The sequence below is a fragment of the Protobothrops mucrosquamatus genome, unplaced genomic scaffold (assembly GCF_001527695.2).
Source record: "Protobothrops mucrosquamatus isolate PMUCROS unplaced genomic scaffold, P.Mucros_1.0 scaffold827, whole genome shotgun sequence".
Taxonomy (NCBI): domain Eukaryota; kingdom Metazoa; phylum Chordata; class Lepidosauria; order Squamata; family Viperidae; genus Protobothrops; species Protobothrops mucrosquamatus.
Genome location: NW_015387087.1, coordinates 712,707 through 730,852, shown reverse-complemented (window position 1 = coordinate 730,852; position 18,146 = coordinate 712,707). Strand labels below are relative to the sequence as shown.

The 18,146-nt window shown below is 41.6% G+C and overlaps 2 protein-coding genes across 2 annotated transcripts in view; one reads left to right on the top strand and one right to left on the bottom strand.

Moving 5' to 3' along the window:
* The window catches only part of DNAJA2 (DnaJ heat shock protein family (Hsp40) member A2), an 11,150-nt gene extending 7,265 nt beyond the window's left edge, over positions 1 to 3,885 (top strand). Inside the window, exons 6-9 of the mRNA XM_015818961.1 lie at positions 119 to 315; positions 1,390 to 1,534; positions 1,695 to 1,822; positions 3,010 to 3,885. Of these exons, the coding sequence (XP_015674447.1) occupies positions 119 to 315; positions 1,390 to 1,534; positions 1,695 to 1,822; positions 3,010 to 3,198 (659 nt within the window). The 3' untranslated portion in view covers positions 3,199 to 3,885. The remainder of the gene's footprint in view (positions 1 to 118; positions 316 to 1,389; positions 1,535 to 1,694; positions 1,823 to 3,009) is intronic.
* Positions 3,886 to 5,985: 2,100 nt separating this feature from the next.
* Positions 5,986 to 15,136, bottom strand: LOC107290117 (borealin-2). The gene is made up of 10 exons (XM_015818967.1): positions 15,001 to 15,136; positions 14,021 to 14,149; positions 13,329 to 13,381; positions 12,643 to 12,703; positions 12,087 to 12,163; positions 11,859 to 11,917; positions 11,053 to 11,160; positions 9,650 to 9,773; positions 8,851 to 8,937; positions 5,986 to 6,027 (listed from the first exon to the last, which is right to left on the bottom strand). Exons 1-10 carry the CDS (start codon positions 15,134 to 15,136, stop codon positions 5,986 to 5,988), a joined length of 876 nt encoding a protein of 291 aa, XP_015674453.1.
* Positions 15,137 to 18,146: the final 3,010 nt, after the last annotated feature.

The following is an 18,146-nucleotide window of genomic DNA, read 5'->3' as shown; positions in this document are numbered from 1 at the left end:
ATTTAATCAATTCATAAATAAAATTATATGGAATAGCCATGGCTGATCTAAGAATTGGGATCTTTGTAGCTTGAGTTTTCTGTCTCTCAAAACAAGGTGCAAACATGTCTCTTTTTAGGAGAAGTAATCAACGAAAAAGACCGCTGTAAAAAATGTGAAGGGAAGAAGGTGATAAAAGAAGTAAAGATTCTTGAAGTCCATGTAGATAAAGGCATGAAGCATGGGCAGAGAATCACCTTTACCGGAGAAGCTGATCAAGCCCCCGGCGTGGAGCCAGGAGACATTGTTCTCCTGCTTCAAGAAAAGGAGCATGAGGTAATGATGGCTTGAATTGCCCAAAGAACGTTGGCTCAGTGACACTGGAACATTTTGAATGGGAATGTTTGGGGTGGTGAAACTTTGTTAAATGTGCACAAGTCGTGGTGGCGCAATGGTTAAAGTGTAGTATTGCAGGCTAATTCTGCCGATTGCCAGCAGTTCGATCCTGACGGGCTTCAAGATTGACTCAGCCTTCCATCCTTCCGAGGTTGGTAAAATGAGGACCAAGATTGCTGGGGGCAAGATGCTGACTCTGCAAACCGCTCAGAGAGGGCTGTACAACACTGTGGAGCAGTACATAGGTCTGCTATTGCTAAGACCGATGGGATGCAACCTTTAGCCAACATTTTAATCTTGTTTTTAGTGCAGATCTTAAGTGCATTTCTATGAGCAAGAACCCCAATATATTTCCTTAGTTGTGAGAGCTGTGGTGGCGCAGTGGTTAGAATGCAGCATTGTAGGCTAACTCTGCCCACAGCTATCAGTTCGATCCTGACCGGCTCAAGGTTGACTCAGCCTTCCCTCTTTCCGAAGTCGGTAAAATGAGGTCCCGGATTGTTGGGGGCAATGTGTGGACATTGTAAACCATCCAGAGAGGGCTGTAAAGCAATGTGGGGCAGTGTATATATGTGTATATGTGTGTGTATATATGTGTGTGTGTATGTATGTATGTGTGTGTGTATGTATTTGATAATTTTGAATATTGGAATCCCAGGTATGGACATTTAAAGTCAATAAGATAAAAACAACGAACTCTGGGATGTAAGGCAAAAGGCTTTTTTTAATTGCTAAGCTTTCGTTAACCTGTTAACATCATCAGAGCAAAGGGCTAAATGACAAGGCGTGTATATATATGTGTATGTATATATATATATATGTATAAGTCTTAAATGTTATTGCTGTTGCTAAATGATGGTTTGGAAAACAGTGCTAACTGTGCAGTTCACTTGGGACAAAGAGTTTGAAGAATCCAGTATGGTTTCTGAAGATGGCCAGCTTCTGTATGAAACACTCTAGTGCCAAATGGTAAAAGCAGACACCCAACCCTGCCCTTCTCCCTCTTTCTCCAAGGTGTTCCAGAGAGATGGAAATGATTTGCACATGACCCACAAGATTGGACTTGTTGAAGCCCTGTGTGGCTTTCAGTTCACATTTAAGCACCTTGATGCACGCCAGATTGTGGTGAAATATCCCCCAGGAAAAGTAATTGAGCCAGGTAAAAACTCGCATGCTGTTGTTTTGAAAGTTCTTCCATCTTCAAACGCTTTAAAAAAATATTTTCACATCTGTTTTTTGTTTTTTTTTTTGCCTAGAGAGAAGTGACACGCTGCCCTTCATTGACAGGTTTCCTTTTTTTTTTTTTTTTTAAACTCTAGGCTCTGTCCGGGTAGTTCGTGGGGAAGGAATGCCACAATACCGCAACCCTTTTGAAAAGGGTGATCTTTATATAAAGTTTGATGTGCAGTTTCCTGAAAACAACTGGATTAGCCCAGAAAAGCTTACAGTAAGTATACAAAGCAGTCTGCTAGATATTCTCCTCTCCTAAACTCTTCACTTCTCCTCTCTACATGCAGTTAAACCTTAAAATAAGTGTAATATTATTCAAGGAGAAGCATCCGCTCCCAAACACAGGAAAATCACATGATCTGGTCCATTCCACATCATTGTTCCACCGTCTCCAGAAATCTTGGGGGTAGGGCTGGTAGCCACACCATGTTATATGAGCAAAAGGCAAGTTTTATTGAAAAAAATCAAATAACCTTAAACATTTGAGGACATAAATAGAACGATAACTCCATGCAACCCTTTCCTTGCTATATCCTCGGGTCATCATTCTGTTGAGCACCTACAGTAGTGGCCAAAATTGTGGAAACCTTTTGGGAAAAGTGTACAGTAGAAATGCCACCTTTGGTTAAGTTTCCATTTTTCTTCTAATTTCTTTATAACTGTAGCCTTGTTCACTTAATAATACTATTTTACATCATTTTCTGGGCGACCGGTCAACTCTTTGCACCATTACTTTAATTTTATTACGTTTCACAAGCTGACTAAATGAAAGAACAAAAAAAAACCAACCAACTTGATAGCGATCACAATACACACTGACAAATGTCCCCCTCTCAGCTTCAATCCATGACATCAATAACTGAATCCTACTGTGATCTGATTGGCTCATTGCCAAAACAAGATGACACCTGATTGGCTCTCTAAACACTCATGCTCATTGGCTACAATCAGATGAAGAAAGCTACCTGATATCAACCTAAGCAAGTTATGCTTCCTTTTTCTGGTTATTTGGCTATAACTGTTCATAGAATACACTGCCGATAATTGAACAAACTTTGTTTCATTACATTCTTGATTAAATTATCTTTACATTGATATATAATTTTATAGTACTACTCCAAAGAAAAGTGGTGTTATTAGCCATCAAACCTCAAAAATACACTTTTCCCAAAAGGTTTCCACAATTTTGGCCACTACTGTAATTGTCACAATGCTGTATGGCTGTAGTATTATTTTTTAACCTTATTATCTTTCTTAACCCTCTTATTGGTATCGTTATCATCATTATTCTGTTGCTTTGCCTGTACAGTGAGAGCTACTGCACCGGAGACAAATCCCTTGTGTGGTCTAATCACACTTGGCCAAATAACATATTCAAATACATTTGAAATATTTCATTTTTAGGAACTTGAAGATCTTCTGCCCTCCAGACCAGAAGTTCCCAACATAATTAGCGAAGCAGAAGAAGTAGATCTTCAAGAATTTGACACTACTCGTGGGTCAAGCGGTGGGCAGAGGCGCGAGGCATATAATGATAGTTCCGATGAGGAAAGTGGCCATCATGGACCGGGGGTGCAGTGTGCCCATCAGTAGAAAAAATGTTTGTCTAGGGCAGGGTAAGGGGAAGTTACACATGGATTTTTCTCTCTTCAAAATTTTGCCTGACTTGTTCTCAGCAACACAGTTGGATTGTCTAAACAATGCACATGAGCCCAATGGACATCTGTTGCTGTATGTGTAACTTTTAAATTGGTCCATAGTATCTACAGAGTGTATAATTTAAACTAACCACACACACACACACACACATAAAAAAAAAAGCTTACATCTTTTTTTTCCCCCTCGACTGACTGTTCTGTAGCAGAATAAAAGCACTTGAAAGGAAAGGCGAGACTCTCTCCTGTTCATCTGGATTAAGTTCCAGTCCTTGTACTTGTGCTTGATTTTTACCAGTTTTTTGTGTAGATTTTAAGTTTTCTCTATTTTAAATTCAAATTCTACATTGTAAAGTTTTGTGTAAAAATTTGTCCCGAGGCTTGGTATTTGGCTGCATCTTGCATAAGCTGCTACAAATAGAATAAAGACATTCATAGCCTGTATCTACCACTTTAGATGCATGGTAAGTAAATTGGTTCCGGCACACGGGAATAAAACCTGACGGGAAAAACCATGGAAGACTTAAAAAAAAAAAAAAAAGAAAGTGGTTGTAAGAGGTTTTTTTTACCATCTTGTGAAAAAAGGTTTCTGAAACTTAATAAAAACCATTGGTGTATGATGATACGTTTTGTAACGGCTTTCTTTCTGTCAATTCACAGCTGAAATTAGACCTTGGAGTTTTGAAGCAAATCACTTCCAGTATTGACTAGCTTGAACTGAAGAGAGCTAAAGGAAGTCGGCCTTATGGAAGCAAATGGGCCTTGGGTGTCATGCCAGGCATGTAGCACCAAGACCCCCCATAGGGGCATTATTTTTGATGAAAGGACAGGTAATAGCTGTAGCAGGACTAGGCTAGGTTCCACCTATGTCAAGAAAACCCACCAAAAAGGCATATCATTTTAGCTTTGCTTCCTCAACGTCTCCTGTGTTTCCTTACATAATCCAGTATACAGCCCTGTGCAGGAGTAAAGCCACGTTCAAATAAATCCCCGTAGGAACTTGCATGTGATTTACAGTTTTGGATTGACAAATTAAGAGGAGAGTTTTCAACATCTCATTGAATAGAAGATTGTAATTCAAATTTGCAAAAAGGCTGCAACATGTTCACTTGAAATATTTGAAGGAGCATCATTTTCAGTTTTGAAGTTTCCAAACTGTAAAAAAAATGATATCCTGTTCTTAAAAATAAAATTACTTCCTCCTCGGGCTAAAACAATCTAGCCTTTACACAGATAAGCTCAGATCAAACACCTCTTGAAAGTGAACGGGTTTTGCAGAGAAATGAGAAAGGCTTGTGGGTCAATATCCTAAAAGTTCATGTAACTTGCAGGGCAAGAGGTGATTGTTATTACTATGCTTAAGCTAGGACAACTCAACTATTGAATAGCTTTTAAGACAGCTGTCACAGAAGCCAATATCCCCATTGCAAACACTCATATACCCCTTGAAAAGCTGTCTGTGACCTGCACAATTGAAGACAAGTGTGTCTGCGTGAGGTCAATTTAAAAGTCTTGAAGCATAGAATGCTTATAAATATTTCTATAATGCAAACAAAGTTCTTGAAGATTCATAGAGGTCAACCATAAACTCTCATCAATTATTTGCAGTTATGATTGCCTTGTAACCAGAACAAATAGAGGTTTGAGAGGTAATTCAACATAGCTGCTGATCACTATTCCCTTTTACCTCTCCGCCCTTCCCTTAGGATTTGAACTAAAGTGGCACAAAAAACTCTACCCTACGATGCTCCTAAAAACCTAATCATGGACACAAAGTCAACCTCAAAAGCCACAGAGACTTAGCAATATAATAATTACAAGTACTCTATCAAGAGACAGTAATTTTCCAGAATTGCATCTACCTTAATTTTGCCTTAAGTTCTCAGAGCAGGGAGATACAGATATGTACCCCCCAGGTCTGAGCTTCTACAATATTTCCACCCCCTTCGTGGATGTACCATCTTGGGAAGAGGATTTCTCTTATTTTTACAAGGTATATATCCTATGTGATATATCTCTATTACGTTGGTCACTAAACAAGGTTGTAAGCTGAGTATATAATATGTCTCTAACCAACTTTTAAAAACTAGCTAAGGCACTGAATGTAGTACTACCATGATACAGTTGGAGTATGCAGGTTGATTTCTGATAGTCAGCTATTCTCCTTTGATAAGATGATATTGGGATTTTCCTGAATTGTTAAGAGCCATTCTCAAAAGTCTAAAAAATGCAGATCTTTAGGGCTCTCTAGATGCACTACCATTTATTTTTGACTAGGAGGGATATACCTTCACCAAACTTTGTCGTATGTATGTTCGCTATAAGATTATGCCAAGAATCAGGCAATTTCATAACTTGATTATCAAGGTGACAAATACTAAACCTAATCAGAACTGAAGTGCATTCTTCAGTTTTTAATTCTAATGGAAGGTCAGTTTCAAATGTTTCAATAAACCTTTAGCTAAATTCACTAATTACGTTTCATGTCTACATACAGGCATAAATTGAAATCTGAGGGAATGAAGGCCAATCATCATTTTACTTTCATTCTCCCACTAAGAATGTTTGCTTCAAGTGTCAAGTCACCAAGTGTTTCTATATGAGAAATATACAAAGTTTAATAAGCAATAAATCCTTAAAACCAATTGCCTGCTGCTTTAAATGTATCCAGGAGTTTCTTTACATGAAGGAAATACAAGAAAAACTGCCATCCATTTCTTCAACTTTACTTAACTGTTGCTTTTCCACAAAGGGCCGTCAGCTGGTTCTGAGGAAGGAAAAGGCAAATCGTGTAAGTATCTCCTTAGAAATCTAAACATCATTTCGGGGGTTATTCCTATTTTTTGTGGATTTTTATTTAATGGATTTTACATGAAGGCAATGTAAAAACAAGACCAGGAGCTGACTGTGGCTCAGATCATGAGCTTCTCGTTGCAAAATTTAGGCTTCAATTGAAGAAAGTAGGGAAAAACACTAGGCCACTCAGGTATGAACTAAATCATATTCCTGATGAATATACAGTAGAGGTGACAAATAGATTTAAGGAATTAGATCTGATAGAGTGCCTGAAGAACTATGGATGGAGGTTCGCAACATTGTACAAGAGGTAGCAACTAAAACCATCCCAAGGAAAAAGAAATGCAAGAAAGCAAAATGGCTGTCTGAGGAAGCTTTGCAAATAGCTGAGGAAAGAAGGGAAGCGAAAGGCAAGGGAGAAAGAGAAAGATACATCCAATTGAATGCAGAATTCCAAAGAATAGCTAGAAGAGATAAGAATGCCCTCTTAAATGAACAGTGCAAAGAAATAGAAGAAAACGATAGAATGGGGAGAACCAGAGATCTCTTCAAAAAAAATTGGAGATATGAAGGGAACGTTTCATGCAAAGATGGGCATGATAAAGGACCAAAATGGCAGGGACCTAACAGAGGCAGAAGAGATTAAGAAGAGGTGGCAAAAGTACACAGAAGAACTATATAAGAACGAGCTTAACGTCCCAGATAACCACGATGGGGTGGTCACTGACCTCGAGCCAGACATCCTAGAATGTGAAGTGAAATGGGCCTTAGGAAAGCTGAGCAACAACAAAGCTAGTGGAAGTGACAGTATTCCAGCTGAGCTATTCAAAAAGTGCTACACTCAATTTGCCAGCAAATTTGGAAAACTCAACAATGGCCACAGGATTGGAAAAGGTCAGTTTACATTCCAATGCCAAAGAATGTTCAAACTATCGCACCATTGCACTTATTTCACATGAAAATAAAGTTATGCTTAAAATCCTACAAGCTAGACTCCAGCAGTATGTGGATCGAGAACTTCCAGAAGTACAGGCAGGATTTCGAAGAGGCAGAGGAACTAGAAATCAAATTGCCAACATACGCTGGATCATGGAAAAAGCTAGGGAGTTCCAGAAAAACATCTACTTCTGCTTTATTGACTCTGCTAAAGCCTTTGATTGTGTGGATCACAACAAATTGTGGCAAGTTCTTAAAGAGATGGGAGTACCAGACCATTTTATTTGTCTCTTGAGAAACCTATATGTGGGTCAAGAAGCAACAGTGAGAACTGGACACGGAACCACTGATTGGTTCAAAATTGGGAAAGGAGTCCGGCAAGGTTGTATTCTGTCGCCCTGCCTATTTAACTTATATGCAGAGCACATCATGAAAAAGGCAGGGCTAGATGAATCAAAAGTTGGAATTAAGATTGCCGGGAGAAATATCAACAACCTAAGATATGCAGATGATACCACTCTAATGACAGAAAGTGAAGAGGAACTAAAGAGCCTCTTGATGCGGGTGAAGAAGGAGAGTGCAAAAGTTGGCTTGAAACTCAACATTAAGAAAACCAAGATCATGGCATCCGTCCCTCTCAATTCCTGGCAAATAGATGGGGAAGAAATAGAGGTAGTGACAGATTTTATCTTCCTGCGCTCCAAGATCACCACAGATGGGGACTGCAGCCAAGAAATTAAAAGACACTTTCTCCTGGGGAGGAAAGCTATGGCAAATCTAGACAGCATACTAAAAAGCAGAGACATCACCCTGCCAACAAAAGTACGTACAGTCAAGGCCATGGTTTCTCCAGTTGCAATGTATGGCTGTGAAAGTTGGACCATAAGAAAGACTGAGTGCAAAAAAATTTGAGGCCTTTGAACTATGGTGCTGGAGAAGACTCCTGCGAGTCCCCTGGACTGCAAGGCATTCAAACCAGTCAGTCCTAGAGGAGATCAACCCCGACTGCTCTTTAGAAGGCCAGATCATGAAGTTGAAACTCAAGTACTTTGGCCACCTAATGAGAAGGAAGGACTCACTGGAGAAGGGCCTAATGCTGGGAAAGATTGAGGGCAAGAGAAGAATGGGATGACAGAATGAGGTGGCTGGATGGAGTCATTGAAGCAGTAGGGGTGAGCCTTAAATGGACTCCAGAAGATGGTAGAGGACAGGAAGGCTTGGAGGAACATTGTCCATGGGGTCGCGGTGGGTCAGACACGACGTCGCAACTAACAACAAATGTAATTTTATGTCCAAACAAAATGTAAAGCTGATTTTAGCAAAATGATTATCCTTAATGTCATTTATTTCTAATGAAGGCTACAAGTCTATTCACTCTGGAAAAAGTCTGTCTGTGCCCACTAAGAATCAGTGTTGATGTGATGGCATAGAATTGATCAGTCTTGCAAGTCTCACTTCTTAGATCCACAGTGTGGATCATTCCAGTTCAATGATTTAATTCCCATTCTAAATAAGAATAGGGAATACTTTGTCTCCAAGGGAACAAACGTTTTCCAATTGGCCAAATTCAATCCAGCTGCCATTTTGCAAAATTGCCAGTGTCTACCTATAGCAACCCTTGTGTGAGAGTATCCAATACAAGCTCTCAATGTTATCTTTATACCCTCTGGCTGAAAACGTTTTGCCAACTCCTACTTTTCGCCAATTGGGAAAGAGAAGGGATTCAGACCAGCTCAGAACTGAGCAGAGTCAAGAGCTGGAGAGAAGCTTTCTGAAGAGGGAAACTCCAAATTCTCCAAAAATATGGATGTGGAAGACAGCTAGCCATTTCTCAAAATACTTCGCTTTCAGCACTTACCACCAGGGTGTGGATGTGCTGGACAGTGTCATTATTTAACAGCTGCACATCAATGTTTTGGATGTCCTCACCAGATGAGCAAAGAGTCTGAAACAAAGCAAAAAGATATCATTTGGAATGCACCTAGGGGGACTCAACTTTCCTTCAGCAACCAAAGTTATGATTGTGCTAAAAAATATATACAGTATATCCAGTCCTCACATTTATGATTGTTGCAGCTTCTAACAGTCACGTGATCAAAATTCAGGCGCCTGACAACTAGCCTGTATTTTATGATGGTAGCAGCATCCCAACAAGCACAGTCAATGTGGAAAGCCAAATTCGCTGAATGACATGATTCATTTAACAACTGCGGTAATTCACTTAATGATGGCAGCAAAAAAAAGTGGTAAAATTGGGTGTGAGTCGTTTACTGACCGCCTCGCTTAGCAACATAAGTTGGTCGCAATTGTCATAATTTGAGGATCATCTGCACAGCAAATAATACATATAATTTCACATATATTCTTCCCCATTCATGTTGCTGGATGTTTTGTGGTCTTATTTCCACCCCAATGACTTCAAAACTCCAGGGCCTTCCCTTAGTAATGCCGATTTTATTCCTAAGCATCTTGAAATAATTGCTACTGATCTGACAGTGAAGCCTGTCTTTTTCGCCATCCTATTTCCGTGATGACCAGATTCATGCAGCTTCTTAACACACAATAACTAGATCCCGGAGATGTGTGTACATCTACGTATACATACACCCATCAAGCGAAGCCAATTCTGCTATGGACAAAGCCCATAAGAGCCATACCTGCCCATCGCTCAGAGGTATGTTGACAAAAGGAAGGGATCGTTCGGGGGGCATCGAAGAACTGCGAAGACTGGAACTCTGAGTTCTCTCTGAGTTTCCTGTGGAGATCCCCCTCTGTGCAAATCTAGCAAGAGAAAAGGGGGGGGGGGTAGACAAAGAGATTGCTTTGAGTCTTTGAAATATTCATCTTCAAAAAAATCAGGCTGCGAGTATCAAAATCAAATGTGTGTACGTATATATCCATGCATAGGTAGGTAGATAGAGACAGAATTTAAATTTATTGGCTGCCCAACTCTATATACAAATACAAGCAGGTAGACAGCTTCAGAGGGTTTTTTTAAAAAATGCAGCTGCTTTAAAGAGTCAGTTTATTAAAGCAGCCATGTCTTTGTTCCTATTTCCAAGCTGTCAGGGCACTGCCATCAGATCACTTGCCCCCCAAGGTCCCCAGGACAGGCAAGAAGAGGGTCATCTGAACATCCAGAGGGCAACTTTCGCAAGGACCTCTAGAGAGCTGCAACTGGAGAAATGGTCCAGCACCAATCCATTCAGAAGACTCAGGGCGTTTTCCTCTCTTGTACCTAACAACACAAACATGCCCTGACATTGCCTTCGTCTTCTCCATGAGTGAAATGGGCTTAGGGCACCCCTAGTTAAAGATGTCGCACACCTCATCCATTTTGACAGCATCTAAGGCAGCGGTGGCGAACCTATGGCACGCATGCCAGAGGTGGCACTCTGAGCCCTCTCTATGGGCACGTGTGCCGTTGCCCCACCCCCACCTTTCCCACGGCCCCCTCCTCCCCAGCAACCACCCGGAGGAGAATCGCCCCTGGACGTGGCCCGCACACAGCAGCCCAGCCAAGGACACAGAAGCCGGGCAGTGGGGACAAGACTCCACCCTTGCACCCCGTCACATGCAGATGATGCTGTGGGGTGCAGGCGGAGGGCGTGGCTGCCATGGCACTGCAGGGCCGCCTGGGTGATCTGCGACGGGCCATGGAGGTGGTAGGTGGCCCTGCGGGCTGGCGGAGTGGGACGGGGAGGCGGGAGAGCGGGAGTGGGGACAGGGCGGTTTTTGGGCACTCGGTGTCTAAAAGGTTCGCCATCACTGATCTAAGGATAGCTTCCAGACACGGGTAGTTCCTTAGGCTCATCCTCTCGGAGAGAGGTTGGGGTGCTGCAGTGACTTGACAGAGAAGCAAAGCAAGCAGGGTAGGGATCCGCAGTGAGAACAATCAGTTTCACACTGCGGTCATTTTGTGCCGACTCAAGGATAGGTGGAGAGCCCTTCCACTCTGGAGGAAAGCCATAGGCAGACATCCATCTTCTCTGGAGAAGTCCAATTAATGGTGTAAGAGTGTCAAGAATCTACTCTTTTAAAAAAACCCAGCAATATTGACCTTTTAGAGCTTGAGCTGGTGAACCTGGGAGTAGATCTCGGCGGCTCACGCAGAGAAGCTGATCGCTCAATGCGTCTCATGTTTGGAGTGGAACATACAGATGCAGACCTGATGGAAGACACTATCTTGAATAATTACACACACAAACAATATTTCTTCCTATAACTGCTCCTGTTTACACTAAAATGTTGGAAGAAAAACTATTCTGCGCAGTCCTGAGAAACAGCAACTGGCTTTATTCTTTCCTTGAAACCAAAAAAAAAAAAAAAAAAGGATTCTTGGAAGCAACCCATAACTTCTTCACTGATCCACTTGCTTTTGCAAAAGGAGGCCCCAGCCTTCAACTGCTTTAAGACCATTCCAGCTAGGTTAATTTCCAACAGCTTGATGCTTAAAGGTCTTCTCCACTAAAATAAAAAGAGTCAGCCTGCCCCTCATGTTGCTTATGATACACTTTAAGACAGACAAGTGCTCCAAGAAAACATTCCAGTCCAGAGCAAATTCTGATTATCCATCCACCAGTCTCTTTTCCATATTTTCACTCCTCTGCAGAAAAGTCCATTGCACCTTTGGCAGTCAAGCCATGCTCATTCCTTACTGGTTCGTTACTGAGATTTTCCCCCTAAGATGATTCCCCCCCACCCATTTTGGACAGCTGATACTGCTAAGCACTCATCCTCGCCCCTGGAATACTGCCAAGCGTCTCAGCTATCCAGTGGTGCCATCTTTTTATCAATCCCTCTGAGTGGACAAATTCCCTTCATTTTTAAGTACAGTATGAATTAAAAGCAATGATCTGCTCTTACCTGCAGAGAATGCCTTTTTTATCGGTGATGGCAGAAGTCAGTGACTTGGTTTTAAAGATCTGCAAAAAATAATAAGATATATATATATATCTTATTTTCATGGCATTGAATCCAAAGCAACTTTGGGGTAATGAAATACAAACCTGGTGCAGACAAAGGTGCCTTCAAACCTGCAAAGAAAACAGGCTCAAGAAAGCAGAACAGATCATTATCCTTTTTCCCACCTACCTTCTGAGATGTTTTCTTGCTTTGTGTCCCCTGATCCTCTTTTGCTTCCTTATATTCCACAATTGTGGTGACTTTAACTGGAAAGGACATTTGGGTCAAGAGTTAGGAGACTAACAGTGGGTAGAAGTCAGTACAGCTGTCTCTACTTTAGAAATGACATAACATAAAAGTTTAGACCTTAAGGATTCAGTAGCTAATCCTTTTTTTGACATATGCATGGCCCTAATAACCAGCCATTTTTCATCACAACTATGGTAAAAAGGGTTCAAAAGGAGCTGGGTGCGCCATCTCGATCCCCCTTTAAAGTAGCTCCTGGCATTCCCACAATCTCTAGAACTTCTCAGCAAGTAGAACTTGACAGAGAAGTCAAGAAACTGAGGTCCATTTATCTGGTAGGCGTCCAAGCTGTAGAAACTAGAATCAAGCAGACTTTGATGTTTTCCAGAGGTCCTAGACACCATTACTCCCTTCAGCTCCAAAAAGGATCAGTACAGAAGAACTTGGGAAGAGTACAAAAAAGTTTCTTTTGTACGAGGAGGAGCATTTTCAGATTTACCTCGCTTGCTGTTTGTCCTTATTAATCTGGGACTGTGCAGGTTTCCAATGCCACAGTTGCTCTTTAGAGGCGTTGGGGAGAAAAGGGAAAAAATTAAGACCAGCATCCTAGAGATCCCTTCATCCAGATTAGGCACAAATCATCCATTTCTAGCTATATAAAATAATCAGAAATAAGGTTTCGGGATCCTACTAATAGTTCTATATCTGGAAAAAAATCCCAACAGATGTAGATGTTATCCATGACTCCCTTGCGTGTGCGTTTCAGAGACATTTCCTCATCAGACTCCTCCATGCCTCCAACAAGCGCAGAGCTTCTAATGTTGACCACCGGAAAACTTTTTGTTCATTGTGCATTATGTCTCAAATCCTTAGGGCAATTTTACACCATAAAATATTTTATAAAATGCCAAATTTCAATTCCACAGGAGTTATGAGTCCTGGATTTTGGGCACCTTCTGCAAGTTAGCCCATTGGAGGTAGGTTGGTTCAAAAATTGTTCTATGATGCACCGATTCGTCCAGTTAAAGGTTACAGACAAGACAGTTTTAATAGTATATAAATAGAAGAACTAATTCCATCCCCATCAACCTATCAGAGATCTCCCTATTGGTATAGATACAACATACTATTCCCATTCGATGTTTTAATATACTTTGATACAACGGACTCTTTGCAGATACTTACTTTCTCCAAAGTGGCCACAGCTGTTGCTGCAGCTGCATCTTCCTCTTTTAGATCTGGAAGACAGAGATTAAACCATTATGCCAAAGCAGCTGGCTGCCAACTCACAAAAGTGACTTGCATCCTACAGATCAGAAATATCTGGAGCTGGATCACAATTCTCAGGACCCGCATCCGAGCAGGCCAGGAGCAGCAAAGATTGCTAGAAGTTGGAATTTAGCAACTTCTGGAGATGCAGCCATATTTAGCTGCTTTTAGCTTGATCTCAAAATGTTAAGCAGGGATAGTAAATTTGGGGGCTAAGAGTTAAGAATGGGAAATCAAAAGACATCCAGGAAGAAAATAGGAACAATGTCCCGTCCGTTATAAAAAAAAAAAGTTGGACAAATCCATGGAGTTTAGGTAGACCTTCAACCATGGAAAGTCTCTGGCTGGCTTTCACCAGTCACTCTCTCTCTCTCTCTCTCTCTCTGTGGGCCAGGGTGGAAAGAGTACACCGCTTTGAGGTATGGGGGGGAAACAGTTCCCTTCCTCTTATGCCACTTTGTCTGAATTCATAGATATGGAAGCGTTCTCAAGAAGACCAACAACAAAGTAGGGTCTGCAATCTTACAGGTCAAACCCTGCTGTGGAGAAGAAAAACCTGGGCTAGGAGAAGGGAGAAAGCAAGGCGGGCAGCGGGGCCCAGGGCTCACCCAACAAGTCTTTCCTCTTCATTTTTCTCATGGCTGGAGGCAGAGCCAGCAGCTCCACTCTGAAGGCTTTCTCAGCCATCTGGAGAAGTGAAGCCAGTTCTTTTTTCATCTCTTGTAGGTGTTCTTTTGCTTGAACAGAGAAGCAGGTATCAATAGAAGAGAATACCATCTATCAGGGGTGTCCAGCCTTGGCAACTGAAAGACCTGTGGACTTCAACTCCCAGAATTCCCCAGCCAGCCATGCTGGAAGTTGAAGTCCACAAGTCTTAAGGTTGCCAAGGTTGGACACCCCTTCTCTATACGGAGCTCAGGGTTGAACTTGTGAGGTCCTTGATGCTCTCCAAATGTGGTTATTTGCTTGCAGGTGTTTTGTTACCCAGATGAAAACCGCCAAGCTGAGAGAGCACCAAGGACTCCACAGAGAAGCAGGGGATGAAAAGGGTGTCAACCTTTTCTCCAAAGTAGTTGGGGAAATTGATGGGGAGGACGGCAGGGAGAATATGAAACACAGCTTGCTTCACCCTGGCTTGCAAACAAGGTTCATGCAAGGTGCAAACGCAAAGCTAGCCTCATTGGGGTCAGCCAATTGACACCCAGAACAACTTGCACCACCAATGAAGGGTTACTGAATAAACCACAATGGGCAAGGCTCTCCCCAAGGATAATCCATAAATACCACTACTAATCAAAGGGATGAAGTTCTCACACGGGGTGAAGCCAAAACCAACTATAGTATCTTGTAGTTTAGCATGAGGGCATCACACCGTCTCCTAACTTCTCCTGCCAACTTACGGGATGTCAGACTCTTAATTCCCATGAATCCCAGGTCTCAGCATAATGGTTCTTGTAGTCCAACAGAACGTCTGAAGATCTTTGGTTGGGGAAAGATGGAAGAACACCCCCCCCCCTTTAGGGAGACACACGTGTGAAGGAAGGAAGGAAGGACCACAACGGGATGCGCCCCTTTCTTGAAGCCTCACCTTGGTGGTCGAAATCCTGCAGAAAGAGGCTGATCCGTTGGTGCCTTTGCTCTTTGCTCAAGACGTTCCGATCCGGTTCGACTCCGGAGTCGGCGCTGCGCTTCTTGGCGTCTTCCAGCTGCTTCCTGAGCGCCATGGAGGACTGAGCCTGGCCGGACCACCTCCGAGCCCGCGGGACGATGCCTCCCCAAAAGAAACGCAGGTGAGGGGGGAATATTTATAGAGACCCGCCCCTCTGGTAGACACGCCCCCTAGGAGCCATGGGGCAGTGGGGGGGGTGGTAGGGGCGATTCCCCAGCTTTGGGGGCGTAGAAGCAACACAGAGAGATTCAGGTGGGCTGGACCTTTGTTGAAAAAGTTTTGGGGTTTGTTTGTTTGTTTGTTTGTTTGCAAAGATGGGGTGGGGCAGATCTGCACCTGCTAATTCAGATTGCCCGGTCAACAACCAAAGGAGACCGGGCTGGGGAGACAATGGGAGCTATATTCCCATTCTACACCCACCCCCCCACCCCAAAACTTGAAGGTCTGAACTGGAGTCAGGCTGAGTTCCAGTTATGCACCTGTGGGTAATGCTTTAAACCTGGTTACTGTGTTCTGTCTGGGTTTGCAGCCTGTAGGACCAGAAGCTGATGCAACCGGCTGGCTTTGCAAAGGATCTCTAAACCTACTGGGAATGAACGCCGATCAAGGTTAAAAGTAACCAAGATTTAACATGTAGAGATTCATATAGCTTTTGCGTCTCAATTGGAGTGGCAACCAGCCAGTTGACTATGGTTTTTCTGAATTCAGCGCTTGGTTCAGATAGCACACATGAATGATAAGTGAACTATTGTTTGGATTTGACCAGCAGTTGGGGGGGGGGGGCAACAGCCAATCACATTTATATTAGGGTGCTGAATTAACTCAGGCATCCACTTTTTTTTTCCTCCATGCAAGCCTGACCATGAGAAGTTGGAAAATGGACTAGCATGAGCCCAATCATGGTTAAGCACTGCACTGGTTGTGATGTGTGAACCAGGGTACCCTACATCATACAAATAATTAAATGACTTCCACAGTTCATAATAGCTCTTTTATTAGTAAAAATTTAAAAAGTCATCCAAGAACAGGATGAAGAACACCAGAAGGCAGGAAAAACAAACCCATGACCAAACATCGTAATGTTCGCTTGCCGTGGTAATCAATTCTTGACATTAAAAAAAAATGAAACGGCTCCTACAGTTTAATTATTTTGAAACCATCCAAGGATCATATCCATCAAGGCTTGGAAGCAGATCTGAGAAAATGACCATCACTAGCCAAGGACAATTAAATGGCATGTTAACTTCCTTGCAGTAATGACCAATGTGACAAATCAGCCTTAACAATGATTATATTATGCACCATGATCAGAGATGTTATAAACTCCAAAATATCAGAAATCCAAAGGCACCATAAAATACCGTTTCTGAGTCACAAGGAAAGCTAGAAGTTGGTGTTTTACAGTTGAGAGTAAATTAAAAGTATCACTACTTCCCACTTTTAAAAAGTGCAAAGAAGTAAAATTTCAAAGTCTCTCTGTAAAAGCATGAGTTAGAAACATGTAAACTTGACATCATTTTCAGTAGCATTAAAAAGTTACCACAAGAGAAAAACAAAGGACTACAAATACTCACTTCCCATCCATACCATCTGAAAATGTTTACTTACAAAAATATTTTTAATTGCAACTGCTCTGGATGAAGCCTTAACATTCTCTTGCATTGGTTGACTACATTCATGTAGTACATGGCAACTTAAAAGATTTGGGGGGAAATTGCCACGGCTTTGAGAATTGCTATCACCCTCCTATAAATTGATGTCATCAACAAAATACCAAATATGATTTAAGAGGCAGCCAATTGTAATTTATAGTATAATCTAAGGCAGTCAGTTCAGAATTCAACGAAACTTGCACCCAACCAAGCATATCATTAAGAAAACAGTGCGGTCAAGTAATTTCCAACAGAAGAGATGTTTGGTATGAAACTTTTGGGAAACTGACTCAGCTACTCAAAATGACATATAATCTCGGTAATTAAGAAACCTTTTGAGGACTGATGGTACATTTTTGATATAATTCGTAACAACTCGACCAACATGACAAAGTTCAATATGAGATCTTCAGATGCCTTGAATCCATAATTCCCATTGTATCTGAACAGCATTAGGTGGGAAGCAATTCTAAATCTTATTTTATGATACCCAAGTATAAGAGAAGTTTTAAAGGTTGAGAAGAGGGATTTCAAAACACAACTAATGGATATTTCAGTCTTATCTGGCAAAGAGCCATTAGCCCTTTGGTGAAGCAATCTGGGAAAAAGAAGAGAATTTTTCTTCTCTTGGAATTCAGCCCGATTAATGAAACTCCATATGAATTTTTCCTTCTACTGTACGGTGGAATCTTGTTATTAGAGGCTTGACACCAAGAGTCAAAGTAAGCAAGTGACATCCCATTTAGACATGTGAGAAACATTTCTTTTGCTATCCTGTTCCGTTATTTGTGTTTTCATGTACATGGATCAGCCTTCCAACATTAAACAACATTTACCCAATTAAGAAATTTGAGTGAATAGTTTCTGAACAGTTGAAATTCGACAAGCAGAAACACAGTTTGAAGCAGACTAAGTTTCCAACCAAGCCCTAGTTTAATAACAATTTAAATTCAAATCACGGTCCTGGAGGAATCTGAATATTCAGGGAGGCAACATCAAATTGGACCCTTTCTTATTGTTCAGTCTTGTCTATGTTGGCCCCTTTAAGATTATGCAAGGGCAATCAGAGACCTTTTCATGAAGAACAGCGATCAAGAAAACCAGAAGTTTTTATGAGCAAATGTTCCTCTGTTATCATCAACTTTTGTTTAGTATGCAAAGATGTAATCCAACATCCCAATAAGGGCTTCTTTTGGTTTGGACACTTTATCCAAAGTAACCAGACATTTATTTTCCAAAATGTTCCTACTCAGATTTCTGCAACAGAGTTGTTCCCCGCTTCCCAATTTATTAAGAACCAGCACTCATCATGGCTAAAGGAAGCTTAAACTCAATATTTTTAGTTTGGAAACAGCTGGCTAAAATTAAGTAGGAGTTTAAGTATTGTTATAACCCCCTAAGTCTCTTTCTAGC